Source organism: Camarhynchus parvulus, chromosome 6, assembly GCF_901933205.1.
Source record: "Camarhynchus parvulus chromosome 6, STF_HiC, whole genome shotgun sequence".
Taxonomy (NCBI): domain Eukaryota; kingdom Metazoa; phylum Chordata; class Aves; order Passeriformes; family Thraupidae; genus Camarhynchus; species Camarhynchus parvulus.
The window spans coordinates 20,387,536-20,408,526 of record NC_044576.1 but is presented as its reverse complement, the minus strand read 5'-3'; the positions used below and the strand labels follow the sequence as shown (position 1 = coordinate 20,408,526).

General features: G+C 35.3%; 1 protein-coding gene across 1 annotated transcript in view; it reads right to left on the bottom strand.

Moving 5' to 3' along the window:
• Positions 1 to 20,991, bottom strand: part of DNTT (DNA nucleotidylexotransferase) — a 74,169-nt gene that overhangs the window by 25,106 nt on the left and 28,072 nt on the right. Inside the window, exon 8 of the mRNA XM_030951472.1 lies at positions 1,578 to 1,680. Within this exon, the coding sequence (XP_030807332.1) occupies positions 1,578 to 1,680 (103 nt within the window). The remainder of the gene's footprint in view (positions 1 to 1,577; positions 1,681 to 20,991) is intronic.

Genomic DNA, 20,991 nt, shown 5'->3' with positions numbered 1-20,991 from the left:
TGAAAAATTTCAGTACTTGTCAGACTTCTCAGATCACAGCTATTTTTCTCAGTAATGTAGGTGGAAAAGAAGGAATGAAAGGCTGCACTCAGGGCAGGCTCTAGCCTTGGTCTGTTGTCACTTTTCCATTCTGCTCTATTATAACAAGCATGATTTTTGGAGGACCCATACCTGGTTTCCTAGAGATTCAAGTGTGTATAAGAAGGGAAAAGACCTATTCTAAGAAGAAAGGCAACATTTCTCATAGTATAGGGAATATAATAACTGTGAAAGGACCTATACATTAATAATAAAATAATTGATAAAAATAGAGTATTTCCTCAGCACTCATTAATTGCCATGGCTTCATTGCTTTTGAGTAGTCTAAATAGTACCTGCTATCAATCTACTCCAACACATACAGCTTCCACAGAGGAATGAGAAAAATCTAAAAAATTAATAATTAATAAAAGTTTTTAACATTTAAAGACCAAAAATCAACTGGAAGAAGAGGAATTCAGCTAATGTTGCATTTTACCAGGGAAAAAACAAGTTTGAGGCCCTTCCATCAAAGCCAGCTGAAAGATTTTGACCATCTTGAAACAGATAACCTCATACAGTCACATAAGCTTCTGTGCAGTTGGATGTTTTTAATCTTTCATGTGTTAACCCATTATACATTAATTGAAGTACACAGCTCAAGAATCAATTCAAAAGCATCCTCTGCAGCCTGTCAGCACTGAAAGCTGACTTGACTTAGCAGTGAAGCACTTGATGATTCACCTCAGGGTGCTGGCCTTTTACTTGTTGAAATGCAGTCTATTTCTTTGAATAGCGTTGGTAGTAAATGCTGAAAAATATCTCAGCTGGCTAGAAAAGTAGAAGAAAAACAAAAGTTTATTTTTCCCAATATACTGTATTTTTCTGGCCCAGGAATATTTTAGCTACCTGCATGTGTTATAAATGAGACACTTCCAACTTTAAAGCTGATGGAAACTGAAGAGCTGAACAGAAAGGAAAAAAAAAGAGCAAAAAACTTCCAACAAAACAACTAAAAATCCATCCCTTAGATGAGCAACTCCTCTAAGAAATGACAGAATTGTCTAGCACTTTGGGTTGGAAGGGACCCTGAAGATGTGTGCATTTTTTCAAACACAGATATCATGGAAAACTGTGTCAATTTTTCTGTATTTGTACACTTAAAGCTGGATCTCCCTGGAGCAGCTTCCCCTGGGAAAACCTACTCCCACCTCAAGGAGAAATTAAACAAATAGATCGTTTTTTTGAAGTAAAAGAACAATTTTCTCTGACACTCAAAACTCTACCTAGCTTGATTTCTCACCTCTGACCAGCTGCATATTCTTAGGGTAAGATATTACAGAATGTGTGTGCAATTCTGATATACCCTTCAACTTTAGCATTCAGAGCTAGAGGATGCACCTAGACCATCATGGTTAGTAATCAAATACAGCAATATCCTGCTCCAGAATACTGCAGTCAGTTGTAGCAAGGCATATGACATTCTTTAAGAGCTATATAGGCTTAATTCAGTGGAGTTAGAACGTGTCTCTTTTGACCAAGCGCTCTTTAGTTCATACCTGCTTTTTCCATAAGTCAATAACTTTATGCAGAAGCTCATCATCTTCTCTTGGTCCTGGATTGGTGATCAAAAAATCTATGTCATGTCCAATATTTTTACCCCTAGAAGGAATAAATAACAAGGATATTAAAAGAGTTAAGTTCCTGTTGAATTTTTACATTTTCAAAGAGAGTATTTTTGCTGCATTATAAGAAAAATTTGCAGAATAAAGTGATAGCAATGTTGCTTCAAACATAACCAAAATTGAATCTTTTATTTCTATCATAGGGTCTATTAGTGTTCTTTATAAAATAATAATTACAACTTTTTTCTATGTCCTCTGTTTTTCAACTAGATACTACAGATCATTTTGCAGATGTTAAATCTCTTTCTTTCTTCCCCTTAAGTCCTAGAAAGGAAGATTTTAGTCATCTTTGGATTTAAAAAAAAAGCATAATCAAAATACAATGTTACATATTATGAATCCAATGCAGTAACAGCAGATAAACTTGTCAATCAAACTACCACAGATTTAAATATTCTTTGCTTTTGATGCACATTTTAATGTACAAAACTGTGATTATGAACATTTATTGTTTCTTTTAACAGCAGATTTATAAATCCTTTGACTATTTTGTATTTCTTTTAAATATAACAATGCTTTTTACAGAGATGGAGATTGATTTTTTTTGAGGGCAGTTCATCCTTAATGTGACTAAAGCTTGTTCATTACATGCACTAAGGATTTCATAATTAAATCTCTGTGCATAAAATTTAATTGCAAATGTTCTTAATGAAAAATTATGTCATAACCTCTTGTTTTTCTCTGTTTAAGTCTAAGCATTCAGCCTGTCTTTCATCTACTTTCCAAATGTGTTAAACTGAAATCTGATTAAGACTTGGCTATCGTTGGAAAACAGGCAAAAGCATGTTATTGAATGTTTCCCTTCAGAATTACAAAATGCTTCAGAACACATGAAAATTTATCTCACAGTGCAATTCATCTGAGCATTGCAGAACCAATAAAAAGTTTTCATTTTGGACTCGGTAGTACAACACGAACTGCACACATATTTACTGAGTGCAATCACTCCAGCCTAAGGACAAATGAGCAGAGGAGAGGAGAGATTTCTGCAATGAGAATAACTCTCTTTTATGGAGTTGATGGAGTAAGCGCCCAAAATCTGGAGTAGTGACTCTTATGTGTAGCACATCTCCAACTGTTTCTCATGTGTTTATGGGAAAGGTCTGCTCTTGCTGATGGCCACAAGGGTACCTGATGTTATTACCCAGGAGGGCTTCAGTCAACACTGTGTCAAGAATTCAGAGAACTTGTGAACTGCTATTCAAGCAATGAAAATAAAACTGTGCAACCCAAAAAATCTTTTTTTTTTAAATTTCATTAAATTATTTATTCTCTTAAAATAATACCTAAAACTGAACCTGGTTTCCTAAACTTGGAAATTTGTAGGAACAGAACTGATAGGCAGACTTGTCAACTGTCATTTGTGTGACAGGAAGTCATCTAACTGATGGATAGTTGAACAGCATTAGCACAAAGTTGTAAGGAGATGAAAGTCTGGGGTTTGCATTTGACAAGCAGTCATACTCACGATAATGCAACTATTGTGCTGTGTCTGCAGCAAAATAGAAATTGCTTAAACAGGTAGAAATTATTTCAAAGAGGTTTCAAACAAAGCATCAGTCTAGGCTTAGAAACTGAACAGCAATTCAAAGTCAAGAAGTTAGAAAATATTTAGTATTCCATGTAACACTGAGTTATTTTGTAGGATGCCATTCATTATCTCTAAAATTACAATAATAATGCAAAGCTCTTACATAGCACTTTTTACTAACATGTCTCAAAATACTTTTCAAAGGTAAGGAATTCACTATTCCTATCTTAGAGATGCAGAGTGGCATAAGAATATTTGCTTAAAATTATTTTTTAAAGAAATTAAAGGAAGAAATTGGAAGCTGATGGAATTGGGAGCTGATTCCCCATGCTTCCTCAACATCTACATATTTTAGGTTAACAACATCTACAAAATCCTGCATCAATCAAACCATGAAATCACAGGAAATCCAAGGTGCTTCATTGGCCCTCTATTTCCCAAGACAGAGAGTATTTGTTGAAATGCTCTCAGTGGCTTTTTTTTTGTTTTTGGTGAGTTCAGCTTTCTGAAGCTTTAAGCAGGAAAATATTAAAGTTTTGGATTTCCTATTCAGAATCCACTTACAGATTTTTCTTCTGTTCAAATTTAAACCTAAATCTTCGCTGGGCTGGAGCTATAAGAATCCAGCACCTAAAAGAATGGAAACTGCAGCTTACCTTTTGTTCTAATAATTTATTCAAGCCTAAAGACAGTAAAAGACAGTGCACCATTAATTAACTGTGTTCAATTCTTGGCTGACTAAACTTGTATAAAGCTGGTAAGTGTTTCTTAGTAGTCAATGAACTACCTTTAAGGTTGTTGGAATTATCTTTCTTGATGTTATTAGATTCCAAGTCATCAACTATAACTTTGAAAATATGTGAGGACATTTGAAGATTTTCTTGAATATAGATGACTAATATGCATAAACATAAGAAGAACAAATGTAATTGCCGAAGGGATGATTGTGTGGCAATGGAAAAGGAATTAAATGTTGCAGAAGGTTACACATAGCTGAAGAAATGAAAATACTGTGATATAGCATAATGATATTTTGTTTGAGCAGTGAAGAGAACACTTGAATAAGTAGCAGAATCACTTATTTTAGAAACAGCAAACAAATAATTTATAAGTACCATAAAATGCATGTTCCTGAGTGGGAACCCTAGTAACCTTAGTGTGCATGCCCAGCAAAACACGTAATTTCAGCACTAGTGGAACATGCACACAAATGTACACATAGTGCAAACATTTCTTTCTCTCTGTTCTGATATCAATGCTATATTTTTACTCTATCCTCTGTGCTGGGTCTCATTTAACTCCCACTGTAATAGCAGCATAGAATTATTGTTTGACATCAGTTGAATTTGACCAAATAGAAGTGGCTCAGGAATTCTAATAACTGCAGTCCTGATTAATTTGCTGCTACAACCTATCTCCAACCAACATGTGCCTTTCAGGAAAAGGAACATACATTTATATTCCAAATCCCAGGTAGTCTGCATGCCTGTGGATTTGCTTATTAAGCAGTCTTTGCTGAGACATTGAACAGGGGACAGACAATTTCTTACAGCCAGATATTAAAATAATTCAGTGTTACTGTCAGTCAAACTATGAAGAACTACATATTTTCTTTGTATAAACCTCTTATAAAGAGAAAAACCATTCTTTAAGCTTGAAGTACTGGAGTGTGACAGCGCTACAACTATTACATAGAAAGTAAAATCCCGGATGTTTGACAGAAGAAGATTTCTACCCATTGCAAAATAGTTACAGAATAATTGTTGGCTCTGATACCACAGATTTTCAAAACCTTGTTACATAGTGTCCCATCTTCACATATAAATTACTAGAGTTTTAATAAAACAGAAAAGCAGTGGTCTACATAGTAGATCAATAAGTACAATTCCCTGAATATTTTGCCTAAAGAGAATTTACTGAATTCATAATTTAATCACAAGTTTATTATTTCAGAACATTTTCTCCCCTAATCTTTTTTCAGGTCTGAAATCTAGATGCAGAGTAAATGGCTTTATTGACTCAGAAGGACATTAACCTTTGCTACTTACACAATTAGTACACTGACAAGAAATTAGCAGAGTCAGATCTGCAAGGGTTTCTGAAACACTGATTTCATGCTGAAGGACTTTGTTAAATGGAAGAAATTATTATGTTTGCAACATAGTTGTTGCATGTGCAACAGGAACTGGGTAATAGTTAAAAGTTAGAAAGTTATTTTGTTTGCGGCAGAAAGTGTCTTCCAAGACAAGAAAATGCTGTAACATTTATTTGAAGTTATTTCCTCAGCAACTCTCAATTACATATTCTGACAAATAGAAGTTCTGACAAATTCTGACTGTAGAGAGTATTAACAGCCTAAGTAGCAGCATAATACTTCACCAGCCCTTTGCTAGCATAAATGACCAGCTAAGCTCTGTACACTGTTCTTCAAATCACTTCCAGCCTTATCTCAGGAGCTTTCCTTAAAATTCAGGTCAGCTTCACAGTTCCAAAACAACATTTAGATTCAACAGTGTCAATGCCATGGTGGTTCACATACATATAGACTAGGTAGCAAGAAAATAAATGCTCACTGAAGTGCAAAAGCAGCTCAACCAAAGTTAACAATCAAAACCAGACACACAGAAAGCAGAAACAGCAGAATACAAAATGTAAGAGTTGGCAAGCCTGACTCGCATTGTGCAGTGCCCACTTTGGCAGCCAAGGGAGAGGGGAAGAGGGAACATTCAGTCAGAATAAACCAGGGGCTCTCAAACATGCCAGACTCCAGCACCAGCTTCACTTGTCCTCTCAGTGCTTCATCTCCACCTTAAACATGACAAAGATGTAAAATCAATGAGGATGCCTAAAGCAAGGTGCCATTTTAGAGTTCATCAAATTAGACAGAAGGCTCAGCTATACTATTTATCATACACAATGCTTCCTTAAGTTTGCAGTTTTAAGAGTCATAGATCACTCTGATTCCAGAATTAAAACTCGGGGAAAGCCTTCCAGTGCAGGACAGGGTAGTAAATAGGAAGATAAACTGTAGAGATTACCATGTTACTTAATGCAACTAATGATGAGCACTAGATGACAATTTTGAGCATAGTTACTAAAAATAATAACCAACATTCCTCCCCATCTTAACACTGCAAGTATCTATATCCTGATTTCAGTGAATGCCAACAGTAATTTTTCACTTTTCAGAAATAAAGTAACATGCCTGAAGTAATGAGGAAAACAGTAAACCAAGATCTGATCAGGGCTCTGTAGAAGACAGATATGGGTTGGGCTTCCTCAGATAATTTCTGCTCTCCTGGTTGGTATTTGAATTAGATCCTAATTGCCTTTGAAGGCAGTTTGACACTAGTGGTTGCCAGTCAATGACAAAATTAATTCTCGTCTTTCTAATGCTACATAGGTGGTAAGGTACAAAAAATCACATGTGGAGATGAAAAGTGCCAGTGTGGGAAGATACCTGTGCTAACATTTTATAGATGGACTCTGAGTTCAAGGCCCAGCCTTTCAGTCACCCTACTGCACTTGGTTTGCACCAGCTGATAAAAACTTTGGGTTGAATATTTCCAGAATTCTAAATCCAAACTGACTGAGAATTTTTATTCTCTATCAAAGGAAATTCTGGAATTCCTGCCCGTTGAGGGTTAATGAGTATACATTACAGTGCTCTTCTGGGGTATAGTTAATATCTGTAAGATGGTTTAATAGGATGCTGAATAATGTCTAAAATAGCAATAATATAATTAAATAAACTGAAATAAATTCTGCCACTAGCAAAGACAATTAAAATTAAAACTGATATAATTATATATTTAACTGAAAAGATACCATACAGTTATGAGAACTACCCTGATTCATTTTGAGGGAATTTGTGGGTAAAAAAAAAATTGCTGTCATAGCTTTGTCTGCAGAATTACTTTTCCCACTAATTTAAGAATAGAATTATTTAGGTTATATTGTCTCTGAAAGAAAAACATAGTGAAAACTGAGAACTGTTCCCCTGGGCAGCTATAAATCAGACTTCTACAAAGGTTTGAATTGCCAAAGGTAGCATACAGCAGCTTCTTCACCCAGCCAAGTAATTCAACATAAACCCAGCTGAACTATGTAAGTATTTGGCAAAGATTCACAGGTATCTTCTCTGGAAAAAGTGCTTGAGGGTGGACACTTCATTAAAATGCTATTTTTCTTACCCAGTGTAACAGTAATTCTAATTCACTGGAGGCGGAACCCAATTTCCATGGCTGTGGAATGTATTTATTTTATTTCTGAAGTTAATCCAACTCTGCAATGAAGCAGCACTGGGAAAAATCCTTTCCCTTTAGGATCAGAAACCTTACTAGACAACATAGGGGAATACAGCTTTAATATATGTACAAAAAAGAAGCAATTTTGGTTTCTCATGTATTCAGCAGGATATTGCTGGTATTGTGCATCAGTAGCTTCTGTTCAAGAAATCTTTTAGGGAATGACCAAACAATGCAGAGAAGTAATTACTTAAAAGATCGTCTTGTATCAAGTCAGGAGAAAGGAGCATTACCCGCTGCAGCAGAAGGGATCACATCACTGGTTATTTCTACAAGTTTTGTTCTGAGGGTAAAAATCACTGAAGTGAAGAGAAGCAGTGAAAAACCTGTGCAACAGCACTTAAATTTACTTGAAACGTAATTTCACCCTCAGTGACTGCATTGCCTCAAAAAAAAGGCAGTAATGCATGGCACTCACCTCATCTCATTCAATGCACTTTCAGAGACCAAAGTATGTCATGCTATGCTTGACTGTATCTTTTATGACCCAAAAGAAACTTAGACATTTCTCAGAGTACAAGACACTCAGGTACTCTTCCTCATGTCATGATGATAAGTTTTATTTTAACAGGTATTAATTTAATGCAATGAAAGGAAAACAGTTATTCAGCTGAGGAACTTAAATGACCAGTGTAGCTAAACTTAGAGCTATTCACTGATCTTAGAAATCTCTCTTAGACTATTTGCATTTTAGTTATTTAATTATTTAAATTATTTCAATTATTTAATGTGTTAACCATATTCTATGCTAAACCCCGAAAATATGTTCCTGCCTTGTGAAAACAATGAATGGTGAATTACATATTGTGTGTTATATATTGGTGTGTTTATATTGTGTTATATATTGGTGTAGTTATATGTTGCCTTCTGTGTACCTTTAGCCAAATGGTTATTTCAAAGCATATTTAGTTTAAAATAACACTGTGTAAGGATTCTCTTATACACTTGCATCTAAGAAAACAATAGTCATGGAACAACATGAAAATCTGAATGGAACTCAAAATTTGAAGAACTGAAAAAAAATTGATCACAAACAAAATATTAAAAACAAAGTGATTCACCTATTTTTGTAAGTATTACCTTGAGGAGGACCACCTGCCGTTCACATGCTGAAACCAATTCTCACCAACCTTAACTTCAGATTTGTTAAAAACAGAAAAGTAATTTCTGTGAAAAACAGTTGTAAAATTGTTTTTCAACCAAATCTACTGTACACTATTAAAATAATTCATAAAGCTGTCTTCTAGCAGTCTGGTTTCTACTAAGACAACACAATAGGAGAATGGCCAATGTAAGAATTTAGTCACCTACTTGTTATTTAGAAAGTGTGGCTCTCCAGTGATTGTATCAGTTGCACAGCCTGGGTGGTGCCGTTGTGCTCTGGCTTTCTCAGAGTAGGTCAGCTTGGAGGGGACCCCCTTGGATCATCTGGTCCAACCTCCCTGCTCCAGCAGGGTCATCCCAGAGCACTTAGCACAGAATTGCATCCAGACTGCTCTTGAATATCTCCTGTGAGGGAGCCTCCACAGCCTCTCTGGGCAATCTGTTCCAGTGCACAGTCACTCACACGAGCAAGAAGCTCTTCCTCTATGGGAAGAACATATTTGTCTTCCTTCCATGACATTGATGCCTGAACATGGCTGTCACCAATTATACCCTGATGCTGAATATTTATCACTTTTGGCTTGCACACAAGATGACTTTTTTGTTGCTAACAGCTTTAGCCTCTCTGAATCTTCTACTTGGAGTAAATTCACTATTCCACCAAGCAAAACAAAACTATGCTTAAGCTTCGAATCACTGCAAGTGCTGTCTCAATTTCATATAAATAGCACAACTGTACCTGGAAGCTGGCCATGTAATTTCAAGCTTTAAAGCTTATGAAATGTACCATACCAATCTGTCATAGTTTTATCTAAAGTCATGAAATACATTGCTGAAGTTTTGCTTTTGCTGTCTTGGCAAATTCTTTAAATTACACTTAATTTCAATCAAGCATTTCAAATGACATCATAGAAACTTCCTGCATAAACAGACTTTGCCCAGTGCCAATCAATGACCAAAAAAAAAAAAAAAAAAAAAAACTTCAACACTGTTTGAAAGAGACAAACAGTCCAATAAGTATTGATGTGGATTTGGGATCTCATATATCCAGCTGAAATGTGAGGCATGCAGATGAATTTAGTCTTAAAACATCGATGTAGTTTTGCACACATGAACTCCTCTGTCAGCACATTCTATGGAAACAAGCTTTCTCACTCTTAAGAAACAGTCTGTAAGACAGTAGTACAGCAACCTTACTTACTAGTAATTCTACAGATTTTAATTATTCTGAAACCTGCAGGAAAAAAGAATATATTCCAGTATGTAATAAGTACTGAGAAATCAGACTTGACTGGAGAGAAGATACGTTTTTATTATTTATAAGAGGAGGTATCTCAGACTAGACCTGCTCAGACATCCTGAAGTACCTAGTTTCTTTTGGCCTAATTAAAATCCTTAAAGATAGCTTTAGAATTACGCAAACTGGGAGACAAGGAAATTCCACTACCTCTAATTTTGAAGAATACAAATAAGAGATCAGTCTACTCAGATGCTAGATATTTTGGTGAATTATCAGAAACTATGATGCACTTTGGGAAAAAACAAACAAACAAAAACCCAAACAAACAAAAATAACAAAAACCAAACAAAAGCCCAATCAAATAAACAAAACACAACAATCACTAAGAAAGGAAGGTAAAGAAAATTACTTCTACCTCTATTCAAAAATAATATGAGAGGATGAAAGAGAAGGTTAAGGTTTTTAGGACTTCTGTCTTTGGAGGTAATTGGTGACTGGCACTTTCCAGGACAGACTCCCACAAACTGGGAGAGCACTGAATCCTTCCACATCTGGATTATCCATTATGTGTAGCTATTAATTTTTTTCAAGACCAATTCAGGTACATTGTCCATATTCTGCTGGTGTTCTGCCAGAGAAGAAATTTGGCCAGAGCAGGCTATAGATTATATATGTACTCCAAATACCTAAAGGTAGGATGCAATGCTTGCAACGCATTGATATTTGAGATTTAAAAGTCAGAAAGCTTTCCAGTTTTTTGCTTCCATCTCAGCTGGTGCAAACCAAAACCTCAGCTAAGTGAGACACATATTGTTAAAACAGGAACCTAGTGAACCTCTCTTCAACATCATTAATAATGCAGAAGAAAAAATAGAAAGGTCAGCTGCATTCAAATTATTTACTGAAATAAGTAAACAAAAGTCTGCACTATTAATTATGAAAGGTGTATATTTTAAAAATGCTTTCATTAAGCTACTTCTCATACTTTTTTTTTGCAATCAAAAAAAAATTATTTTCCATTTACTTGTTTCCATTTACTAGTTTAGATTTTTTTTTGTCCAACAAAATTGCTTGGTTCAGAATTATGTTTCTATTTTACTTACTCAGAATCTCAAACATATATAAGCTTACATTTAAGATAGAGTATTTTATTTTAAAGAAGAAGGTAAAAGTTATTTTTCTATACTGCTACTTTAACAAAATTAACAATCAGCTTTATAGCCACAATTTGTCCTGAAACTTTCCGGCAGTAGATTGAAAACATGAATTCAAACCCCATCCATTTTAATTCTCTCTAACTAATTCTCTTGAGAGTTTCAAAAGGCTTGTTCCTTTAACATATCCCTTTGTCACAGAAACTTTCATCAAAATGTTCTTTTTCATGCGTGTCTACTTCGGCATTTCTAAAAATCAAAACGCTCTCTTTAAACAATTTAAACACAATATTAATGTTCATGTGAGGAAGGAAAAATGCTTTTTCAGAATGCCTGAATGATATTAAATGTTCAGCCTGGGTTTCACTTACTTGGCAGTGATGGGACAATCCATAGAATCAACCTACCATAAAAATAAAGGTTTCTATTTGCTTCCTGCTCAGCTGTACTGGAAGTTACATAAACATGACAGTTTTTCTATTAAAATTCCTTGAACTGAGAAATAGATTGCTGGCATCCACAGTGGGGGGGAGGACAACCAGAAATAAGACATCTCTCAGAAATTCTAACATGAAATAGGATTAACACTTCTGTTTGAGCTGATGGTGTAATGGCCAAGGAATGTAGGCAACTGTTCAAACATCTGGGGTAGCGATAAAGACATGAGAAGCCAAATCTTGAATTCTGGCATTTTGGGGCAATATGTCTAATTCTACTTTAGTTGTGATTACTTTAAGATATTTTATCAATCTATTCCATTAAAGGAGATATAATACAACTTAAACATTTGTGTAGTTGCCAGCAGACAGCTGCAACATGATGAGTTTGAGTCTAGCCTTTCTACCAAGTTTTACTCAAGTACTTCTGAAAAAAATATGCACAGTTTAAACTTCAAGCACATGTACAATCTGGTTAGATTTCAGAAAATTGCTCACTGAAACTTTTAGAGCGAACTGAAGAATTTTTCCAGGATTGAGCTAACATACATATTTTCAATAACAGCACTCGCAGTAGTAGTTGTCCCTACTGCAAGTAAGGTAGGTAGGGAATTTTACAGAAGCATAATGCAGAGAAAATGAGATTTGTCCCTTTCAATACCTAATTTGGATTGTGTCATCTACTAATTTTGTCTAAGGGAAGAGGATTTTACCCCTAATCTACGGGATATACTCAGAACACCAGCCTTTTACAGAGAAAGAAACTGAAATTCAAAACTTGTCTACTTGGTTTACACGAGTGGTTTGCCAAGATAGCTGTGTGGTGTGAATGTACACTGTTTGCCAGCACTTCCCTGCAGCTGAAATAGTTACACCCTTTGGGCCAAAATAGGTTATTCCATTTGAGAAAATCATTTAAACTATACTATCAAAGGAACACTGCATCTCCACTGAGAAAGGCTGCCAATATATTCTACAAGTATAGGCATACCAGAAAAGCCTTTTAAAGCGTGGACAAGCCTGTCATTAAATTTAACTTCTAACTTGAGTAAATCCCTCCATTGTGCAATCTTGTTACCCTCTTTTACAAAGTTTCCTTGCTCTGCTCCAAGATGTGATTCTCCATCAGCCTAAGGAGCTCATGAAGTTGACTTAGTCAATTTAATACTAGATTGAAAACTTCCCTGATTATTACTAACCAACTTCCTTAATTCCCAAACCATGACAAGGAAATATTCTGTTTGAGAATGTAGCTTCGTCGAGTTCTCTCTGTGCCTTTCTTCCTGATCCAGATCTCATAAAGCTCTAGCCATATATTTTCAGAGAGTCTTTCAAAGATCCAGTCATGTCATATTTCTTGTATTCTTGTCCTGACTTCTTTCTGAAAATAATCCTGATTTTTTCAACCTGCACTGTTTTGTGACCTCAGGTAATGAGTAATTTCAAGGGTCTTTTCAATATAGGTACATATTTTAATATTTAGGTGAAACGTGAAGATGTATTCCCTAGGTCACCATTTCTTGCCAGTTCAATTTTTCGAATAATCAGTTGAAAGTGACTCCCTATTTTGTCATGATTCAACAGAAATCAGTGTCCAAGCTCCCACTAACCTTTCAGTGAGAACAGAAGGATGGGCTGTTCACATTTCATTTATAAGATAAGAATGGTTAGGTCATTGGCTAAGTGTGGGTATAGTACCATCAAATCTACATTGGCTAAGTGTGGGTATAGTACCATCTATTGCAGTGACACAAATGCATACTGTAACAACATCAAGACATTTCATAAATGAAATAAGGATATTATAGCAAATATGTAACATCCCCATTGGATACCATATCCAATAACAATGCTATCACTAAGGTAAACAAATTAGGTGCAACTGGACACATTAACCACTGCAACAGGACCAAAGAATCAGGTGTGTTTCTTGTGTTTATCCACTAAACCTGTGTCTAGCTGTAAGATATGCCAAGATAAAAGGAAAATATTCTGCCATCCTTGATCAGTAGCACAAGATAAAGCATGTAAGGTTATTACTTTATGAACGAGCATGAGTTTATAAGTACGTATTTGAGAAGAAGCAATCCACAAGGCTTTATTGGGTTTGGGTTTTTGCTTTCCAAGATAGGTCCTAGTGGAATGATAGAACAGTTATCATAGCAGATGATTATAACCAAATCTATCATATTAGATTTTGCTGCTATTTAATGCTGATTTTCCATTCTTCAAAAAGATTGCCTGAAACATTTCCATCTACCTCTCCCACTGTACAGCAACAATCCATAATATATTCCACCACTTCCAAACTGAAAGCAATGAAAAGGACTATTTCTGACTATATCTTTTAATTTATGCCTTTCATACATGCTTTATTGTAAACTTTTTTAGTCTTTTCCTGTTACCTGACGTGTAGAAAATATCCTGTCAGACTCATATTGTAACAAAAAAAAATATTTAACCAGCAGCTACTTCCTTGTTATTATGTCACCACACCACTAGCAAGATCACATCACACTTAATTAAAATGTTGTGGCTACTCTTGCTCACAGGGATCTTCAAAATGAATCACCTAGTTGCAAGGTCACCGATGTTCGCAGCTCTTCTCGTGATTATCTGACAGGAAATATCATTCTTAACTTGTGCTGTCAACCATCTTTACAGCAACTAACCATTCTACAATAAACTTGGACTGCTGCTAGAGAGTCTATCAGCAATAAGTAAACTCTGCTATAAATATCCTGTTTTCAAGCCAGGTTTCTGGGTATAAAACAATGGAAAAAATTACAAAGTGCAATACGTAGTATAATTAAAACTGATTTTTGATCTCTTGGATCTGAACATCAGGTATTTGCTTCTGCAATCTCTGAACCACGTGGCATCTGAACCTGAAGAACTCTTTTGCACATGGTGAACCACAGAACACTATTGTTTGTCACAGTAATTGCTCACTAAGACAATGCAAATTTCTTGCAACTTCATCTCTGACACAGATGCCCTGAGACACTTATGTGTAAAGAATATTAATAGTAAGAAATACACTCAAAAACATTGAGGCATCAGAAACTTCTCAGAAAAAACAACACACATCCAAGAAAGACTGCACACAAGACAAAATGTATTAAATAATTTCTACTTCTGTCCTGAATCACTTAGGCACAGGCACTGCAGTTCATAGGTAAGAGATGCTGAAGTACCAATGTGTGCAAAAAAGCAAGAGACACTTGTTTCCTGGTGCACCTAGATATGTCTAACAGAAAGGTGGCTAAGCATCATTAGCACTATTCTGTCTGTCTTAGCACATTAATTAAGCCTCTTAATCATAGCCAAGCTCTATCCTTGGCCTATCAATGCTACCCTTAGAGCTGACTCTGCTGCTGGGAACTTAGTCTAAGACTGCTGCCAGAGTTTTGTTCCAACTACCCTTTATGCAGAGTTCTGATGATTTTCCTTCAGAAAGAATGTCACTTCCTTCTGCATGTCTCTTACTGTTACAAAGACAATCGTTCTGTCTCTCTTCATTCCATTCCCACCTGAGTGGCCTCAATTTTGTAAGGCATCCTCTTCTTAGCAAGTGAACTCCAATGAAGCTATTTTATAGATAACATGCAAGGAAAAGAACTATCTATCAAACCAGGTATCTCCATCTCATCAAAGCCATGTATAGCTTTGATCTGACCTCTTGTGCTTTATGTTTCTCTTTTATCTTACTACTTTATCTGAAATCTCCTGTCTTTTTTTAATTTTGCTTCCTCATCTTTCCCTTAGTATATTCCACTATCTTAAAAGTCCTGCTTGTACCTAATGCTCTATAACTTCTAGAAGATTTTTTACTTACCAGTTTTATGTAGTATCATGAATATATTTTATTTTAGAGCTATTTATTTGTGAGACAACTTATAAGATACTTAGGTGCTCATCCATATATGGAAAATACTTTTCAAGTAGTATATTTTAAATACTATACTTGAACATGCTTCTTGGCCTAAGTATTAAAATTGATCCATTTAAATTCACTGACTGAGCATTTCAGAAAACTCTGCATGGTATTAGCTGAATTCATGCCAAATATCTATAAGAGACTCTCCAATTATTGTGACTCTTCAGAGAAGTACTTCAAAATATGATGCCTCCCCATAATATCCACGTAAAAGGAAAAAAACACAAACATTTTTAAAAAACCCCTCACAAACTACTTGAAACATTTGGTTTTGCTACAAATTCTGAGTGATAATTATAGTTGATTCTGTATTCTCTGCCTAATCACCCAATCTATTATTCACAGAGAGGATTTAGTAGAGCTGGCCAAGAAAATGAGAAAAAGCAAAAGGATTTAGGTGGAGAGTTGAAAATAAATGAGACAGAAATGTTTTAATACAAGTTGTCAATTCAATTTGTTGTCTAAAAACTCAATCAAAATATTTCAGTGATCTTGCAAAGGCATTGTGATGCTTCACAGAGGTTTCTGTAGTTCTGACTCTTCCAGATGCATATACCCTTGTCTTTAGATGAAATGACACCACATCAATATGAAATTTCTATAACTGAGGCTAATCATGAGAGAGAAATTCTAACTAGAAAATTCATTTTGCTAAAGAAAAAGCATTTGAATTATAGCCCCTACCAGGAAAATAATTATATTTCTGCACAGTACTTCATTAAGAATTGAAAATTTTTGCAGAAAACAAACAATAGCCATAAATATTTTGGTAGACATGTTAGAAGTAACCCTAAACATAAATGTATGATTCACTTCATTCACTAATTTAATTTCTGGGCAGACAGCTGCTCCATAACACCGTTGGTATCTTTTGGCCTGCAATATCTATTCCCAAACAGCACGATACAAATTCTCCGATCCCCTAGAACTAAAAAGAAAATCCAAAATAAACAAGCAACAAACCAAACATCACTGAAAAGCTACTAAGATAAAATTCCACAAAGAATGAATCAGATCTTCACAGAATTTAGACTGTCTTATGCATTATGAAGCATACAATAAAATTCAAAACTTCATGGAAATTACTTATTCATATTCTCCCTTTATCATATTCCCTATGTAAAATACCTAATATCAGTAGCACAAGAAAGAACAAGTCTGGCAAACTGCTTGAGCCCTATCTTATACACCTCAAATTCATTGCAGCTCATATAACATGACTCTACTACAAAAAGCCCTACAGTTACCATCACTGAACTTGCACAAGTTTTTATCATAAAGAACTGCTTGTCCTTCTTTTTACAGAGTTTGAAAATGAAGCTCTTTCAGTCTGTGAATACATCTATGGACACGTTAATGCTAGGTATCAATTATTTGTACAGCTTCCTTTTCAATCATAAGAGCTTTTATTCCCCCATGCCTTATTGTACTAACCTATTCCCAAACTACCAGAACACTCAAAGAGCAACAGTTCAACCCTAATGCAGGAAGCAGGTTTTCCAGCTTTTACATTATACTGATAAATCAATTTTAGAGCATGCTCTGTATCATGCAACCTGCCTCCCTGCCTCAGCCCCAGATTATGTGTTAATAATACCTGGAGCAGACAGACTTGAGGTGACTTTTTTTTTTTAATGACATGGTGTCCTATTCAGACTGTCTCAGCAACAGTGCCTGGGTCCTGTGCAAAAGACCTTTTCTGAATTTTATTTAATACATGTTTTTGCTCACTGAAAAATATGCATTTATATGTTGGAAGAACGTACAAATTCAATGTTCAAGGAAGGGCAAAGCATTTCCCCTTCCAAAACACCAGAGCAGTGGTTTTAAGATACGTCATACCAGAACTTAGCAATTACATGTTTAATTTCCATAAAGCAAATAGTAACCACCACTGCATATGCCAATTGTTCTAAAATGATGAATTAATACTTTTCAGTCAACCTAGCATAATAAAAACCACAACAATTTTTATTGCTAACCTTTCAAAGTGGGAATGGTCAGTAGGATATACATTATTAAGTACATTCATTGATAAAGCAGGACTATAAATAATTGTATCATACTCCTTTTAGAACTTTTCAAAATATTCACTTTGATAAAACTTGCCCAGAAAATTGTGTAAATAATGCAAAATCAGTTTTACATTTTTGGAATTCTAATGGTATATTATCTTTAGGAGTGGCACAGCAGAAGGCACTGCAGTTTGGAGCTGGTGGTGCTGTAATTGGTACTGACAGCTGTCACTGCTCCTTTCCACTTAGGCGGGTCTAATGAGCCAGCCGTCATGAGAGATTGGTGCTTGTTTCAGAGCTGGGACTTCACATCAGGAGAAAGCAACTTAGCTGTTAGTTATCATCTGACACTCACACAAGCTACCCAAAATGGCAAAACTGAACTCAGTGCTGAAACCTACTCTAGCTAATGACAGCAGCATTCCCTTGCATTTCGAGAAGCAAAGCCACTGGGAAGGAAACCCAGCCAGTGCAAACCACTCAGCTCAGCTTCCTGCACATCAGATGCCCCAGATGGCTTTTCTTGGGTCACACACTGAGCAGTAAACCCAGAAGCCCCTTCCCCATGCCGGCCCTCATACACAGGGAAGGATTTATCACAGCAATTCATCTCTGTTACATAGTGAAGGTCTTGAGATACTCATCCAAAAATGAGAACTAACATCAAACAGAATTATGGAAACATCAAAGATGCTTTTGAACAAACTATGGTAGATTTCTAACAATTTCTATCACTTTTTGTATGTGTAAAATGCATACTATGTTGTAAACACTAAATCCATTAAAAGATTAAAACATTTTACATTAGCACAGACTGAACCAATTTAAAAAACATTGGACATCTACTGTTTAGGTATAAGATTATTTGTAAGATGTCAGAATAAATTTCTGAGGGGAATGTGCATTGTTAACTGACTATTCTTCACACCATTTCATAAAATGCTTTTAATGTGTGACTCCTTGTCAAAAAAATTTCATCACTTCTCAGTCATGCACCTTTCTTAAAGTATTAAATAGATCTTTTTGAGTTACTCTTCCTTAATTTCCATTCACTGACAAAACAAAGATGTGAATTTTTTGTCTCATCTCTGCACATTACCACTAGCATTGCACAAAAAAAGGTTCTTCTTTTGACATTGCATCTCTATAAATGGATTAAATGAGCTGTGAATATCAGCATTTAACCAATAAAAAGAGATCTTTATTTATTTAGAATGTATCAGATCTGCTTCATCTAAAAGTCTAATTGAAAAGCTATTCAGGTCAGCTGTGATATTAGAAGACAACTGAATCACATTTAATGCTGCTTAAAGGATGTGAATGGGCTGAAAGAAAAGTTAAACCATGGCCATTAAAATTTAATTTGACTTAGTGAAGCCATTAACATTTTGGTTTCATGCAGTGGCAAGCATTCTACAAATATTTCCATATAGCTTAGGAACCTAGAAGTGCCAAATGGCTGACCCTTACATAGCAAAAATGATTGAAAGTGACCTTACAGGGCAAATCAGGAAAAAAAAAGCAAAAAAGAGAAAAAATGCTTAAATAACATTATTAGCTGTCATTCTGTTCTTCTTTCAGATATAAATTTCTAGTAATTGCTCACTTTGCTTTTCATTTAACATTCAATTCATTTGGATATCAATGAACATGACATGAAGATGTGGAAAAAAATAATCTGTTTTTGAGGTAATTCCCTGTCTTCTTCTAGTAGTGTACCTGCAGTATGCTGCTTTGTCACCACAAGTTGCCTTTGCAGTTTGAAAATTCCACTCCAATATTCCATATACACTGTAATGACAAATATTGTTAATAGCACAAAACATCCATCAATGCAGTAACTTTAAAAACTTTCATCCGTTTCAAATGAAAGTTTTGTCTAGATTAAAATGGTAACAAATCTGATCATGTATCATTACTAAAATTTCAGACTGACTGCCTGACAAGAATATAGAAATCCCTAGTTTCAGTTTTTAATCTCATTTTTTCCAATTAAGCTTAAAAAGAAAATGCCAATACAAGAGACTTTTTTTAACAGTCCCAAAATAATACAGTCTGAGATTTCCTATCTTGCTTTATAACATTATTTGTATTGCTCTGGCTTACTTACTAGCAGTCACCATCAGACTTGATAGGAAACAGAAAACACTAAGCACTGTAAAGGCTTAGTGTTATAAATGCATTCCAGAAGGGAAAGGGTGATCATAGAAACTGTAAGACTAAGGCAGGGAGTTTTCTACATACAGAGTGCAAAACTTCCGGCTTTGCAGAAATCAGCCACCTCCATTTCCAGCTCTATGCCTGACCCACCACTTGAACTAGTTTTAGAGATAAGAGAGGCACATAGCACAACAGCATCCTTCTAATGAGCTAAAAAGTCTGTGAAAGTAGGAAAGGGTCAAGTAGTGTAGGGCATGTAAAAAACTTTGAATCAACAAGTTTTTGAAAGACTTTCAAAGTATATGCCCTCCTGAGTGCTCAATTTTATTAAGTTTCATTGGTTCTTACAAAGTTCTTTTTGTCTATGACTCCCAAATACCTTATTCATCAGTTTCTACTTCATGATTCATTGTGGCTAATAATAGATGAAATGACTGGGAAAATAATCAAAGCTCTAATGACAAAAGGAAGTATCTGAATTACTTCAATAGATTATCTTTTAAATTGACTTGGCTAGCCATTAATTTGATTTTCTCCTTTCCCAACTTAATTTTTAATGGATTACAGAAAGTTAAAAGCAGAAACTTGTGATGATCCCTGTTCTTTCACAGTTGCAGTGCTTCTAACTCCTGCCAGAGAATATTTTTACTTGCAGTATATCAATACCTCAAGTTCAATCATTTCTAATCCTAGGGAGTTTGGGAAGGCAAAGCTGTTTTACTAAGCTTTAAAACCAGCCAGATCAGATTAGAACATCTCCAGGTTAAAACTCTCGTCCAAAGTTGGCTACAGTTTATCAGAGGAAAGTCTGTGCTCATGAATGATAGCCAAGCAGTCTCTCCAGTCTGTTGCTGGAATAATTGCTAGATTATTCCAGGATCTGCTTAAATTCAAGTGTGTGCAAACTACCATATCAGCTTGAATGTTCAGCGAGCAGCTTGCCTCACAACTCCTTTATAGCAGATTTCTCCCTGGAAAATATTAAATACCAGCATATAAAAAAATCTACTTCTTTCAACAGCAGTAGAAAAAAGTGAGCAGAAGTTACAATATTTGGACTTGAGTACCTGGATATGGTTTATATCTTCTCTTACTGCAGTTGGTGTTTCAGAGTGAAAAAAACCAAAGTATAAGTAGAATAAACAATCACTGCTTAGGAGTTTGCCTAAAATCTTACTGCAAGAATCTTTTGCAAAATTAATTCTAATTATTTAGCAAGTAAGTCCTTACACTATTTTAATCCTAGATCTGAGGAGAAAGAAAATAATTTGTATAACAGCACTTCAAATACATTTACTCTGAGAATCAAAAAATTTGGTGTTGTGTCAGGAATTATAACCTCATTGCAGAACATTTACAGTCTCCAAAAGTTATTAGGAATATCCAATATCAAAAGGTCA